At 39.5% G+C, this 16,552-nt stretch overlaps 1 protein-coding gene across 1 annotated transcript; it reads right to left on the bottom strand.

The window, feature by feature from the left end:
* Positions 1-284: 284 nt before the first annotated feature.
* adra1ab (adrenoceptor alpha 1Ab) lies at positions 285-10,174 on the bottom strand. Its single transcript, XM_046067034.1, has 2 exons — positions 9,274-10,174; positions 285-2,201 (listed from the first exon to the last, which is right to left on the bottom strand). Exons 1-2 carry the CDS (start codon positions 10,172-10,174, stop codon positions 1,729-1,731), a joined length of 1,374 nt encoding a protein of 457 aa, XP_045922990.1. The 3' UTR covers positions 285-1,728.
* Between the last annotated feature and the right edge of the window lie 6,378 nt (positions 10,175-16,552).

Raw genomic sequence — 16,552 nt, 5'->3', positions numbered from 1 at the left:
ATCCAAAGGAAAAACAACTCCGTTTGCAACAGGAGGAAGTGAAGGATTTATAGCTAAGACGAAACGTGTGACAGCTTCTTCAAACAGATAAGACACCCAAAACATGTTTTTTTCTAAAAAGGATTTAAGCAATGTTCATTACATGTTTTTTAATAAAGCACTCATGCATTACACTGATTTGTGTGATATGGTGGGCTTTGTTTTCATTTCATTTCATTCATAAAGTATAATGCAATTCAATACATTCACCCTGCAAGAAAAACTTTTTAAAGCCTTCAATTTTTGTTGTGTCTGGTCAGAGAGATTTGAATTTCTTGAGAGTCTCCAATGTTGATGGAGGTCATACTTGTGTGTTGGCATATGTTATGATAATCTTACCCTTTTGTTAGCTTACAGTAATATATTTGTGTAGCTTCCATGCAGTAGTGATTTGGTTTATTCAAAGTTTATTACCTTTTCATGATGTCACAGTTTTTATTTTATTTTGTCCACCTCTGTACATCACAAATGTGGTCATACTGGGATTCTGTGAACTGAATACCAACAGCCCCACCGTAATGTCCTCCCATCATGAACAAGTAGAAATTAATTCCCAGCCTTGGATACTAAAAGAAGCCCCATTAACGGCAGGAAGACAAACGACTAGCTTATTGATGGTTTAGAGACAACATACAGAGGCAAGTTACAGAAGAACAAAGACATCGGACAGGCCCTGCTTAAAGTGCACATGCATCGGCTTCAAACAACAGTGAATGCATTGGGAAAACAGCTCTGCAGACCTAGCAGAAAACCAGTAACAACAAATAGTCCTTCACCAAGACCGAGAGAAAAACATCGGACACCTCTTGTTTTATTTAACACCGCAAGCTTTGATGTCAAATACTAAAAGTTGATTCAACACATTTGATACAGGTTCAGCAAAAACAAAAACTGAACATGAAAAGCTTCACAGGGGTAGAATCAAACGCTTTTGTTTGTGACTTTAGTGTTGTTTTTATGTCACACCCAAATGTCAACTGGTATTTCTCCTTCCCCAACTAACTTTATTTTGTCTCTGTGACAGATTTTTCTAAATCAAAGCCTGTGAGTGTCTAGTCCCTTTAAAACAGAGGTCCCACACGTAATACACACACTCCTACAGCAGCGTCCTCCTTCTCAGAGCTGCTGGTGAATGCTAATTTAGTTTACGAGCTTTTCCTTAAGGGCTTCTGTGCAATCTGCAGAAATAGCACTAATGTTTAAAGAAATTATGTCTCGGGAGTTCTTTTCACGTCATTTCAATAAGATCATATTATCTCTTTTATTCCTTGCCAAGGACTGATGGTTATCTCTACTAACCCAGTGTCCATACAAAAAGCATTTTTTAAACAAAGAAGTTTGTATTTTTCTTGTTGTGCATTCATACTTCTGAGTCTTCTATTTTCTGGCCACTGAGCAGCTCCTCTGGACCGTTTTGACATGTAGTGCTCTGTGCTCAGTCAGTACTGGCTGCTGAGTGCAGACAAAATGTTATTCATTCACTTTCCCAAATCATATTTTATTTAACACTCCGGACATTTACACCGGCATAAGCCTTTAGGCAATAAAGTCACCTTCTTCCTGCTCTGGAGGCAAGTCATCGTTTGGCTTCTGATGCCTCTGAGGAGTTTAAATATACATGTAAAAGTTGTACATACGTTTTCCCCAGAGGCAAAACTGAAACATTCCTACATTGCCTCAACATGCCAATCAAACAGCCTCTCCTGTAACCCCAAGAGAAAGACATAAAACTTTAGGTGATCCGTGACTGGAGGGGTTCTGTGGCACCGGCGTTTGACTTGCTGAGAAACACCACGCTTTTAGCAGACCCTTACTCTGGATTTGTGCACTTTGAGCCTGATCTGGACAACCGGAAGATGACGAGGACGCTGACAGAGCCCTGCAGCAGCACCACGACGAAACAGTGACACAGTCTTGGGATGAGAGATCAGACGTAGTAGACGTGGGGCCTGGACTGGAAGAATGAGGTGTGATGTGTCCTTGTGATTTAGCCGGAGCCCCAGTTCTCAGGCAGCGACCACGGAGCACATTGTGGAAGGCTTTCTTGAACTCCTGGCTGAAGCATGGGTAGATAATGGGGTTAATGCAGCTGTTGAGATAACCCAGCCAGAAGGTTATCTTAAAGATGGTTTCAGAAGGCTTACAGGATGGGAAGATGGACCCTAGGGAACACATACAAACAGACACAAATCAAAATATGAATGGAAACAGACACTAACTAAATTAATGATTACTTGTCATACAAAGATGTAATTGTCTTTTTTTCTGTTCATTTTACGCCACTATTAGAGTATAATGCTCAAATAAAAGCCAGTATTAAAAAAAAGGCCAGCCCCAAGTACAGGCTGGGGGGGGGGGGGGGGGGGGGGGGGGGGGGCTATAATGTGTGTACCGTGATATACATTTTCATTGTTTTCATTTGATAAATTAAAACAATATATTCATGCTTTCATTTCAAGTTATTGTCAGATGTCACTGCAGATGTACAGTGTGTGTGTGTTAATGTCCCAGCCAAAAACGGTATAGTACAGTATCATCTTATTTCATTATGTGCCAAATTTTAACTTTAGAAAATGTGCAGGATTGGTACACAGGAATCCAGAGGGGGGAAAAAACTGCTTCTCCACCTCATGGTTCTGAATGCAAGGATTATTACTGTTACAAATGAGGATTAAAGACCCGAAAATAAGACCCAAGACATAATAAACTACAATTATCCTTTCTGAATGATAACATTTGGTGCTTTACAAATGGCCACTTAATGCATTTTTTGAGATATACAGTAGAAGACCGAAAACTGCCTCCTTGGTGGAGACGGTAAAAGCAGTTAAATTCCAGTTTGCCATTTTTCTAAAAGCAATGCTTCACGGCAGCAATATATATGGTGCCACTGATGAGCAGCAGTTACTACATATGTTGAGCTTGGTAAGCATACTGTACTGTGCTGCAGCCAAAGGCGGCCACCAAGTGCTTTGGCACAAAACAGTTTTTCCATCTGAAGTGCTTGGGAAAAGTACAAAATAAAAAAATCAGTGGTTGTTCAAATCCTTGAGAGCCTCAGAGCTTGAATGAGCGCTGCGCTGTGAGCTGTGAAGGTCTGTCTCAATTGAAATGCATAACTATTCTCTGATGACTGGCTGCCTTGGGAGGCTGCAGGGTGACTGCGGATACCTCCTAGCATTACAGCCCATTAAGCCTCATGCTTGTTATCTATAATAGCTTTCATAGGAGGGAGCAATAGTTTGGTTCATCTCATTTCATCTCACAGCAGAAGCCCATTCTACTCCAATGTGGTGTTTTATTTGGTCTATTTGGTTGCTTGTAATTGAATTTCTTGATGTCCCTTCTGAGAAACTCGAACAGTAGAGTTGAGCGAGGAAGGTCTTGCCTGATGTCGTGTTCATAGAGCAAAACATATCATCAAGCAACATTATACAAATGATTCAGGCCTCAACTGCTTTTACGTTATAATAGATGTTGCTGTAGTGCTAAACTACAGGAGGGTTGCTATTAGATCTGCATGCTTAGGACATACAGCGGCACAACTCTATAGATGGAAATGTTAGTCTGTTGGCCCATCTGTCAGTCAGTCAGATAGTCAGTTGGTCAACTACCATACTGAATTTGGTGACCCCTTGAGTTTTCCTCTAGCGCCACCATTAGACTGACATATGTGGTTTTTAGTGAAATGTCTTGACAACTTTTAGGTGATTAGGCCATGAAATTTGGTACAGATAGCTCCAGAGGATGAATCCTAATTACTTTAGTGATCCCTTTACTTTTCCTATAGCAGTTAAAGTTTTCTATTATTGAGTCAAACATCTCCTGGATCTATCTACTAGATGGACTGGCAAAAAGAATTGCACAGACATACATGGTTCCTAGAATCCTTTTGACTTTGATCACTTGACTTTTCCTCTAGCTCAACCAAGAGGCTGACATTTGTGTTTCTGAGTGATGTCTCTACAACTATTAAATGGATTGTTATGAAATTTGGTACAACATTCATGTTCCCCACAGAATTAGCTGTAATAACTTTGGTTATCATTTCACTTTTCACCTATAGCTTTCATAGTGTCAAAATTTTTCTGACACTTTGGTTTATGACCAAGTAACTGCTAGCTAATGACATTTCCATCAGCGTCGGCTGCTCTTTGTGTTTAATGCTAATTAGCAAATGTTAGCATGCTAAACTGAGATGAATTAACATTAACTAGGAAACACTAGCATGTTAGCATTGTCACTGTGAGCATGTTAGCACGCTGATGTTAGCATTTAGCTAAGTACCCCACTGTGCCTAAGTCCATCCTGACATAGCCACTAGCATGGCTGTGGACAGTTAGTGTTGTTTAACTGAATACAATTGAGGTGTTTTCAAACATAATTTTAAGTTATGTTATGTAAGTTTGATTAGACATACCCAGGATATCTTTTCGTTATCTGGCTTCACTAAGCCTAACCATCACGATCGGGATAAGAGTTCACACGAAGCTGGTAATCAACTCGATAAGTCAACACAGGGTCTCCCAGTCCAGCCATGAGCGCCTTCACATAAAAGAGGCAGTGTTAGCAGCAGATGACCAATTGACCAAAAAAGTAGAGCTATAATAAAAAACTAATATTAGGCAAATAGATGTAGTAGTAAATAATAAAATAGGTGGTTGTTCCAACTCACTTTTAACAACTCATATCTTAAAGTCAAACATGTACAAGGCTTTAGTGCTTCAATTAGTCTCTGTAGGATTATATTGCTATTCAAAAGTTAAAGCAGCCTATAAAACAGTCTGGGATCTCCTACAGATGGTGATGTCCCTTTTTCAAGAGAACTGATTGGTCAGTGGTCGGTGTTTTTAGAGTTGATCTCTTATTTCAACCGTAACCTGCTCCAGAGCACATTAGCTGTTAAGTTACCATGGCGATCTACACCGGTAAGAAGTGAACCACAACCTTGGTACTGAAACAACGGAGTTACCTCGCTAAGCTCAAATCCTGCTTCATAGTACAGGCTCCTGTTTCTCCCCTGTTTTTCCCAATATTACAATTGTAAAGTAGGGCTGTATGTAAAGATTATAGTCTGTAAAATGTCAGGAAATAGCCTAGTAAAAAAACAACAAACACAATCAAAGAACACCAGGGGTCTTTAAATTGTTTTGTTTTGTCCAAGCAAAACCCCCAAATACACAATGACATGCAATGTGCAAAGCATAAAATCGTCACATCAGAGGCCTTGTGCCAAACAAACATTAGATTAATATGCCTTTTTTACAGCAACACATTGACTTGCCATAAAAGGAAAAGCACAGACTGTGTTACTAATAATATTACTGATGGCTCAGTTCCATTCAAGTGTCCCAGTAAGCCATGACAGTGTGACAATGAGCCAGCATGTTCAATACCAAGACCCTGGAACTGAAGCAGCTTTATTCAGCCATCATTTTTTAAATCATTTACACCTGAGCTTTTCCCACTGTGACATGTCAAAATGTCTTCTGTGAATAAAGGGCCGATGGCAAAATTTTTCAGCACAAATGTAGACATATTTTTAACAGCATCAGAAAAATTATGACATAACCATAAAGATTTACCTTGACCTTGTAAATGTTATTGATAATATTATTTGACAGAACATTCTGTAATTGAGGTCTGCTACCTATTTCTGGTGCTTTCAACACAAAAGAAAAGTCCTCTAAGTGAGATGGATGAAATCATGACTGCTACAAAGCTTGCACATAAACAGATCCATGTCCATGACAACTGAGCCAGCTCCATCTGCTGCAGCTGAATGCGTTGGGAAAAGCTAGCAAATGGACCATGAGTCGGTATTGTTTTGTCAGACTGTATAACTTAGATTTTGTTACTGTGCTGTGTTAATCCCTGTATTTAAAGACCTGTTTATCAATTTAAGACAGACAAGAGCTTCTAGTTTTTGGTAGAGCGACCCTTTTGTTTACATTTGGATTACACATTGAGCCTTTAATATTGCTTGTTATGAATGTACACACTGGCAAATAAAAGAGAAAAAAGATAACACTGTTTGTCCAGATGATGTGTTCCATCCACGTCTCCTCCATCCTGCATAATATACGGTTTCCTCCTTCAATAAGATTACAGTTTGTGTCACCGAATACACGTGTCAGCGATAATCTCACCATCTGTGACCTTGGAGGTAACTGCTGACAAACTATTACCCTTAAATACACACTGACAATCACTTATCTCTGTCAAACTATAAGAGTTATTTCAGAAGCAATTAAGATTTTAGATTATGCTTCACAATGGTTGGCTTCTGTCCTCTCTTACATCTATGATAACATCACCTTCTTGACAAAATGTCGGTATAATTTCTTAAAGATAATGTTGGTGGACATTTACTTTTTCTTGAGCTCCTGATATTGTTAATAGAAGCTCATATCTACAGTGATGTTCAGAGTATGGTCTAGACCTGCTCTTTTATGAAAAGCGTTGTGAGATAACTATTGTTGTGATTTGGCGCTATATAAATAAAATTGAATTGAATTGAATTGAATGTTTGACTGCAACAGCAGAATAATCCTTAATTAGCTCATTTCGATGCAGTTTTACTTAGGCTAAATTTTTAATCAACATTTTATATATTCTTCAGAATAAAGCAGGGGTCTATAAGAAAAAGCATCAAAGAAATAATTAATGCTCTCGTTATGACATCAATTAATTTCTGAATCATTGAAATCCCTTTTTAGATTCAGAGAATACATTATTTCGTCATAAATTGTACAGCGGATAAATTTTAAGGTTCTCTTTTTGTCATGTTCCCTCAAGTTCTGCCACATTATATGCCTCTCACCTAATGCAAGAACCACTTGAAACATATTTGAATTTTTTAGAAGAACTTGCTACAATTTTTTTTGTCTTATTTTGAATTTTATATTAGGCACGCACACAATTTTGTGGTCCAGACCTGCAGTAGGATGTGCAATTAGTCTACTGTAATCACAACTCAAGTTCTTCACTTATGGATTGTCTAATTTATTACTCTGAAGCAATTTTGAGTCCTATGTAAATCACACTTCATAATTATGTTGACATTATCCTGTTTGACGCTGCAATTTGAATTATAATATGATTCTAAATGTATTGCTTGAATTTACCCTACAGGGGATTAATAAAGAAATATCTTATATTACATAGCCCAATGATATAATTTATTCATATCATTCATTTAAATTGGCTATTGATGCTGCTGTATACTACTACAAAATCAATTTGAACATCTCAAACTGCAAAAAGACTTACATGATGCACTATTTGAAGGTTAACTTGTCTCTGTATATAATAAGTTCAGCTGGAAGTGTAATCTTTTGGATGCAGTAGGCCCGTAGGAGAGAGTGACAGCATGCTGATATATTGGCAGACAGATGAATGGTTGTTGTCGCGGTTTAGATTACCACGGGCTGTGCTTCAGCAAATGTGAAACTTGTTTAAGATGCAACTCTGCAGACAGGAACGCCAATCCAAGCCGATTCTCCCTTAATTCCACTTCTGACCCTATGAAAAATGATAGTCTTCCCTTTATAGCAGGTCATTTACACTGTTATCTGAGGTTGGGAACGTTTGCTAAATCTGAAATGGCACATATTTAGGAGCCCGCAGTGAAAAAAAAAAAGTAAGAGGAAGTTAAGACAAGAACAAGAACATGTTCTAGAATGAGGCCAATGTCTCATTATCATTACAGTCATTGTAAACGCATGTTTTTCTGAAAGATTAATCCGTGGTAACCTGTTTTTTTCCCCAGAAGTCTCTTCTGTCCATTAAAAAATCATTACAGTTGCTGCACTATATAAAACATAATTTCCAGCTACACAAAGATGGCTGGAAGTGAAATGACTCCTTGATCAATTTGTATGAGGCATCAACAAAATGAAGATGTTTTATTATTAGGTACATTTGTCGTTATTTATATTAGTTCTATCAAGCTAAACTGCTAGAGGTCAGCAAAACCAAGATTTTCAACTGGTTTTAAGCTCTTCAATCAAAGTATCATATTTATTTCTTGTGTATAAATACATAAAATAATTGAATAATTACACTATTTAAATTTTGTTTCCTATAAAACAGTTAGTTTGTGCTTATTGTAACCCTCTTTAATTTCATTAAAGCTGCTATAGGCTAATCACATTTTTATAATAACAAAGTATTAAATGACAGTGTGTGTGTGACACTGTGAAAGTTGTTGCTTGTAGTGATGGACCTACGGAATCTGCAGCTCCTGGCTTTAAGCAGCTTTATAGTGGGTTTCAGCTAATTCTCACTCTCACAGCTCTCATAGTGTTGCTTTCAGCCACAGCAGGCAGCTGTTTTCAGCTAAAAAGCTCCAAAACCTGCTGCACGCAACCTGCTCAGCACCAATCTGGAGACTTGCACAGCTAGCAATTAGCTGGTGAACATGGTGTAGCATTTAGCAAATACAGAGCAAGATATTTCATTCAGTGAGAAAAGCTGAGTGGAAAAGCTGACTTACATTCACCTGATGCCAGAAACAAACTCCAGATGAATGATAATAATGCTCTGAGACTACTGTAAGTGTAAATATTAATAAAATAATAATAAATAACTGTTGCTTATCAACTTAAAAAGTGTCAATGCCAGGTGCATTCGAGATGACAGCGGCTGACTTTCGCTGACTTGATAGTGAAACGTGAGCTGCAGGCGACTACAGGGGGAGGGTATGAAAACAGCAAGTCGGACACATTCTACCTGCGTGAGGTTATATACTGTGAGCTTTGAACAATGGCAAAAGGTGGTTTCAACTTTGTGCCGCTGTTGATAATCAACTGCGGTCGCCGGACCCAGCGACTGCAGCCGTCTTGCTCCTGCAAGGTTTTAATGTCATGTGACATGGTAAACTTTGGACACAATTTCTAACCACCTAATGTTTGGTTCACAACTCGTTTCCGCGACCCCCAAATGAGGAAAAACTAGTCATTGCAGGTATAAGAACAGAGTTGCAATCCAGGAAACAGGTTAAAAATCTTTTTTATTGTTCTGCATACTTTTTATTCAGATGGGCAGAGGAGTCTTTGAGGATTCTGGTAATACATTCAAAACAGCAGTAAGTGGTTTTAAATGACCTTTTTGGTTTTTGAAAGATCTTTCAGAGAAACAGACCTTTAGCTTTGTGACTTGAATGTAATAATGACACATGAAAAAGCACAAATTGGGTCAAGTTAAAAGCAGATGAAGTTGGGAGGTACCTACCGATGGGTAAAACCAGGAAAAAAGGGAGCCAGCACAGAATGAAGCACCCGACAACAATGCCTAGAGTCTTGGCTGCCTTTTCTTCTCTTGAGAACTTCAGCAGCCTCGGCAGGGAAAAAGTGGTGCGTTTATGCCTCACGGTCCCCTCCTCATCCTCCTGCTTCCCTGTCTGAGCAGCATTCCCTCTGTGTATCCTCAGCATCACCCCCTCTGTTTCAACCCCATCTCCCTTACTGCCCCTTGTCTCTCTCTTTGCCACAGTATACACACGGCAGTACATGGCCAGGATGACGGCCAGAGGTATATAGAAAGATCCTAGTGCTGAGAACACAGCATAGCCGGGCTCCTCAGTTATTCTGCACACTGTCTCATCTTCTGGGTCGGGCTCCTTCCAGCCAAACAGAGGGCCCACAGATATAGCCGCCGAGAGCCCCCAAAGAGCAGCCACTGCGGTCAGGCCTCGTCGCCCCGTAGCAATGGCAGGGTAGCGCAGAGGGTAGCTGACAGCCAGGTAGCGGTCGATAGAGATTACACACAGGCTGAGGATGGAGGCGGTGCAGCAGAGGACATCCAGGGCGGCCCAGACATTGCAGAAGGACCGACCAAACACCCATCTCCCCAGAGCCTCCGAGGTGGCGGAGAAGGGCAGGACGGCGGAGCTGAGCAGCAGGTCGGCTGCTGCCAGGTTGGCGATGAAGTAGTGTGTCACAGAGCGCCAGTGGTGATGGAACAACACTGACAGGATGACCAGGACGTTGCCAAGAACCCCGAACACTACAAACACCACCAGCACCATCCCCAAAATCACAGCCTTGGCTACATCCACTTCTGGGTAAGCAGAGGAGCTGCAGTTGGGACAGCGATCTGCAGAGAAAAGACTTGTGTTCTCAGAAGGAACCATTGTTATCTGTTGGATGTATTAAGTTCATGGCACATCTGTTCCTCAATTACTACAGCTTCAACCCTCTGCCTTTTTTCCTCCTCCGAATGCAGAATATTAAAGCTTTTCCTGCTGCATAAACTGCTCTTCCAGTTAATTTATAGATGCAGCGTCTCTTTCCAGCGCGCCACTGATCATGTGGCCTTGGCAAGGGTTCCTTGGCAGAATGCCATATTTAGTAAGAGAAACACTGCCACAGTTGGTCATATTTAGTCCAGAGTAGCTTAATAGAAATGACAAATATTCATGTTTTAGGTGGCAGTCATCGATGGATTTGGAATGTCATGTTCAGCCATGCTGAAAGGCTTTGTTGCATCAAACCTGTTAAAACAAAAAAAGAGATATATTTGACAGCACATTCAGAATCCAAGGCTTTTAAAAAAACCTAAAACAGGCTCGTTACTTCTTAATTACTGTTCTTTCTTTGGCAGCAATGGAACAAATCAAACATAAAAAAAATCACCCATAAAATAGAACACATTAAAGGTAAATTGCTAAAAAAAAATCATCACACAGCACCCAGTCATGATTAAAGGGGTAAAAATATCACTACATAGTCTCTTTTCATAGCACACAGTATATCTGTTTGCGAATTATTCAGCCTTCATTACAGATGCATTAGAGAAAACAGGGGTTATGCTTGAGTGAACTAAGTGCCATTCACAATTTCCTTTTCATCCAAAAAACATTACAGCCTACTTATCTTTTTGCCTCTGCAAGCAAACAAGTGACAACCATAAAATATCCCATTGTGAATATCTGATTTTTGATTAACCTTTATTTAACCAGGCAGATCGATTAAAGGAAACTTTTTGTACAGAGACTGTGAGGAGATTATAGAGCTTGTGAGCAGTACGGGTGGGGGTTTAATAGAAAGGGAAAAAAGAAACAAGATATAATCAAAAACAAAAGGGGTAAAGACAAGGACACCACAGCGCCAATAATAAGCCTTAGGGCAAAAAGAAAATCATCTGTGACATGAGAAAACCAGCCAGCCATGCAGTGAGTAAAGATTAATGAAAGCATAGATTTTTTTCCTTTAAGAACAGACGTTCAGCTGGAGCATGTGGTGGCTTCCTTGAAGTTCTTGTGTCTGTAAGCCAGGCTCTAACTCAACCGCCGGGTGACAGGCCAGGAATTGAACCTTGAGGAGGGCACTATATAACTGCGGCAAAGGCACCCGCCGCTGATAGTCCCACTCAGTACCACTCTCAGTGTATGTGTTGGAGATCCGGGATGTCACTGAGCGAGATAAACGCCGGCGAGGACAACAGAATGAAAAAGCAGCCGTGATAAAGCCTTCGGAGAGCAGAGTAATGCTTGTCACATGTTTGTGCAGGATCAAAGGCTTTCGCTCAATGCACATCCCACCACGAGGCGGAACAAAATTCACGCATCTAAACACTTGATGCTGGGATCAGTAGCCAGAGGGGGAATTGAAATGAAACTGTCAGTGAATGATCTCTTGGATTGTTTCAGCAGAATAGCTACACGCAGTCATATTTGGAATACTTTTTCAGTTGTAATGGCATTTCTCGGTGGGGTGAAGTGTCTGCGCAAAGAGATTGGCCGCATCTAAAAAGTTTATTTACTTAGCCTACCTGTGTTTGAGGACTACTGTTGCTGGGGAAGCGTCAGGAAGCAGGAAATAAATTTACGCTGACCTGAGGTAATGTAGTAGAAACAATTGAACACAGGTAAAACAGTATGCAGGGAAATGCAATATGTCATGCAGTATCCCTAAGTTCTGCAGCGCTGTGTTGAATGTCTCAAGGCAGTGCAAACTGTATTCTAAGACAAGTACGTCTTTCCTGAAGTTACAAACCACAGCAGCAAGTCTGGGACATGTGACACATGTCTTGAAGATGCTTAGCTGACACATTACATTTTATTTACACGTGCAGTGTGTTGGTGCACAAGGCTGAAGAAAAGTAGCTCACTCTCTAAAGTAAAAACTCCTCCATATGTTTTTTCTGTTTCATGTATTAGCACGGAAGGGGCAGGGTGATAGCAGCGCTGTGACAAAGTGATGAAGTGGTGTAAGATGCGTTAAATGACCTTTTCGGTCTGCTGCATTATTGACTGCCTTCCCACCCTTTCCAGCTCCATCCTGTGAGTTTGTGGTGTTATTTATTTATAATTTTCTTGATCCCGGGGAAAGGAGGATTGCCAGACAAAATGGAAATGTTGTTGTGTTCTGGCAAAAGGGAAAGGGCAGTCATGAGATCCCAAAAACAAATGCAAAAGCAGCACGACATGTTCTCACATTGAAACAGTAGAGGAATTATCATGCCTGTGCATTTCTCCGCATATGAAACCGAGGTATGGTCATTTGTATTTGACAATACTTGCTAAGTGAGTCAACTGACCTACCCAAGTGGAGTAAGAATAAATAGAAATGTCACAAATCGAAAAGATGCATTGACCCATGTCCTATATGAGAGCATCAAAATGTCAAGGTGTTCATTCAAGGTGATCGTTTGACCTTTTTAGAGCGTTCATAATTGACTCATTGTTTAAGATATATATTAAGTAAAAATACCAAATATTTGTACTGCTTCTAAAATGTCTAAAATGATTTGCTGCTTTTATGTTATATAGTTGTAAATTGAAAAAAAAAACAAGCAAGTTGGAGACATTACCTTGACCTCTGAGAACTTGTTTGGCTTATAATACGTGTTTACTTAATTCAGATGAAAAGAAAATAACGTATGGATTATTAATATAGTGATAGTCATCACTGCACGCATCCCTAAAGTCATTTTCTTTCAGCTGACCATCATACATCTCCCATTCTCTGTAGATAATATTTGATTAAAAGCTATCGGCGAACATCATTACACTCCAATTTACATCTGGAAGGTCCACAGCTCATCTTGTGGCATTAGTGGACCTCATGGAAAGATAGTGCTTTGCCCTTGAAGAAACCTCAGTCTGAGTGGTCATTACAGAATTAAAACAAGTCAGCCAATTAAATCTATGATTAGGATTTTGTTTTAGGAGAGATAATATTAGCGGGCATATTAAATGGCTTAATGTAGCCTGACCAAGGGCATATTTAATCACAACTGCAGTTCACATGCATAGAACCACATTATTATGACATGGGTAATATGCACAACGTTAACATAAGGCTTCCTTACACCCTTTCATCCCTGCAGCAGATCAGGATGCCCTGTTCTTTTTAAAGCATGTGTGTTCTGTAACATAAGGAAACTTATCTGCCTTACATTACACAAATAATAATAATAATAATATTTAATGTCCACTAATGTTCACAGGTTGGCTATAACAATAACCATAGTAAATCAAAACACATCCAAGAATAACTAACACAACATGCACAGTACAGACAACAATAACGGAGATGGTTTCAGTGCGAATGGCGTTTACGATTTAGCAGCGTTACTGCACTTGGTATGACAGACTTCAGCGGATTGTCTTCTCAAGTGCAGTTTTATGAATTATTTTAAAAAAGGGGGGATGAACAGGATCAGACACAGTTTGTTGGGATTTTTTTTTTACCTGCATTTTATATGTACATCCCAGTGTTTTTGCTCTAATTGTAATTCTGGACAGTCTATTTTTGTTCTTAGCCCCCAGGTGACCATACTGTGTACACATATTCCAAGTTAAAACACGGTTGTTTCCAACAAGGCTTCTGTTAACACTGTTCCTAATTAAATTGCTATAGTAAATCTAATGGTAGCCTATATGCAGTTTCCTGATTAGATACAAACTACATTGCTTTTTAAAAAATATATTCTGTGTTGGCTGCAAAACTTACGTGCAATCAAAAAAGGTTTAAAAGTATTTAAACGACTTCACACCACTTAGTAAGCTTACTAATATGGTGATAATATGTAGACTGATTGTTGGGAATCTTGTAGGCTTTAGTGTCAAATATCCAGGATATTTAAATGAAGGGTAAATGGTCTGTACTTGTATAGCCCCTTTCTTGTCTTCTGACCATCACATTCACTCCATTTGCACACATGCATACATACACAGAGCCTAACTGCTCACAACAGAAACTAAGGGGGGTGGGGGGAGGATTGAAACACCGATTAAATGGCAACCATCTACCTCCTGAGCCAAAGTTGTCTCTATTTATTAATATTAATAAATTCATTAATATTACTAAAATTATTAAAATAGATGAATAATTATGGGGTACCTCACTGGGATCAAGATCCAATATCCAAAACATGAAAACAGTCTCAAAAAGGGGGTTGCCCTCCCAGAAATGGTAATATTTAATATTTTACATTAATAAGGTGGAGTAAAGGGTGACTGAGCACTGACTGTCACAACCAGCTGTTATTACAACACATACACAACCATAGGCAACTGCTCTTTAAGGTACAATAGACTTTATTTAACTTTTAACAATTAATAATAACTTCAGTGGCTCCGATAAACCACTATTATCTACCCTAAGCACAAATAAAAGCATACAACAATCAGCAATAGGTGTGGGAATCTCTGGGCACCTCATGATTCAATTCGATTACAATTCAGAGAGCTGCGATGCAATTATAAAACCATTATCGATGTATCTTGATGCATGATTTTTTTCTATACAGGATATCTGGATAATTACTAAGCATTTAATTTGATACATTTATTCCTCATTTCTTTAACAACCAGTTGTCAGACTTTTCTGAAAACTGAAATATAATGATCAGGATGTACAGTATACAGGACAGAGCTGTACACCAATTAAGCTAAGCTTGTACCTGATGTTCTCAACCCTTGACAAGTAGGTAAGTTGAGTACTAATGACATACAGCTGAGCTAATTAACATTACTTTGTTACTAATTTAGCTAACGTTACATAACAGCTGTAAAACGTGCTGTACAGGGGAGATGTTAGCTAGTGCTAACAGCCTTCACTTTTCCAGCAGTTGGGGAAACTACACTTTTAAACTAGACTTTTATTAACGGACACAATGTGACCTACACTGCCAGGCTGAAACTTACATTTTTCCTTGCTAACTTTCACTGTCACTGTTCTGCCGCTTGCTCTCTCTCATATTCGCTCAGCCTCACTCTTAGGATACACAAAGAGCTGCCAAGTGTTGAGAGTCACCAAGCTCGCACAGTGTGCAAGTTAAAATCATCACTTGCACATTGATATTAATGATTGTGTGACATTTTAGTAGGGTGGTTATTCATTCCGCAACAGTGGTGTCCTGAACACAGGGGGAACAGTGGTCTGTTATGTGCACGCCACAGACGGTCTGGGCGCTGCACTTCAAGCAAGTTCCGCCTTTTGCGTTCTGTCAGCATTACGTTATCATTTAACATAAATAATCGATTTTTTGACATTTGTTAATCGAGTCAGAATCTTCCACATCCACATCGCAATGCATCAGAGAATCGAGTTCAGAATCCCAGCCCTAATCAGCAAGCATTTGATGCAGTTTTGTGTGAGTGTATGGGAGTGTGGGACAATAGAGGGGGGAGAGTGAAACAGATGGCAGAGGTGACCCTGTGGGTGGCGCAGAACACAACTTGAGCAAGGCTATGCTATCTGTGGATTCCAGGTGTATATGTGTGTGGATGTCCAAAGGAGTGTAGGTGTTTGGGTGGATTAGCAATAAAGAAAAGAGGAAAAGGCACACAAAGCAAGGTACAAAAGATACTAAGTATAATTGTTCGTTTATCACACAGGAACCCGGCAAACTATTTTGTAGCCATGTCCTCTCAGGCTAGGATACTGACGGTGGCCGGATTTGGATTCAAATCACGTGCATGCTAGGAAACGAGATTGGTGTAGCTGTATTGTTGTCCGGGTGGAAATAGTAGAGAGTGAGAGAGAGTTGTAGGGTTATACACGATGTACAGTGCCAGAAACATGTTGTGGTAATGAAAAGGACAAAAACTTGATGATTTGATGAAAAAAATGATGATTTATTTGTCATAAATCAGGAGAAATACAGGAGAATTGTGACTCCAGGAGGACACCGGAGGAGGGCAGGGAAAATCGTAAGCAAGGATTAACTGTGTCCCCCGTCTGCATAAGACCAACTAACACCATATTATCAACATATTTTTACAATTGGCAGGTTGAATTCATAATTTGCCTTTCATTAGTGTATAGGGAAAACAAAAAAGGTAAGAGCCTTGAGGTGCTCCTGTATTCAGGATAACCGTATAAGAGGTTATACCACAGGGGCATAACGTCAATGTTACAAAGCTTTTAATCAGAGTTTATTTCTGCATACAATTAAAGTCGAACTAAAATCTATAAATACACGTCTGGAAAAACTCTGCTACTATAAACTATTCATCAGTTATAATGTTGCGTCTCCAGTGTCTCTGCCCTTCTTGTAT

This window comes from Micropterus dolomieu, linkage group LG13 (assembly GCF_021292245.1).
Source record: "Micropterus dolomieu isolate WLL.071019.BEF.003 ecotype Adirondacks linkage group LG13, ASM2129224v1, whole genome shotgun sequence".
NCBI lineage: Eukaryota > Metazoa > Chordata > Actinopteri > Centrarchiformes > Centrarchidae > Micropterus > Micropterus dolomieu.
The sequence above is the reverse complement of the archived record's forward strand: the minus strand, read 5'-3'. Positions and strand labels throughout refer to the sequence as shown.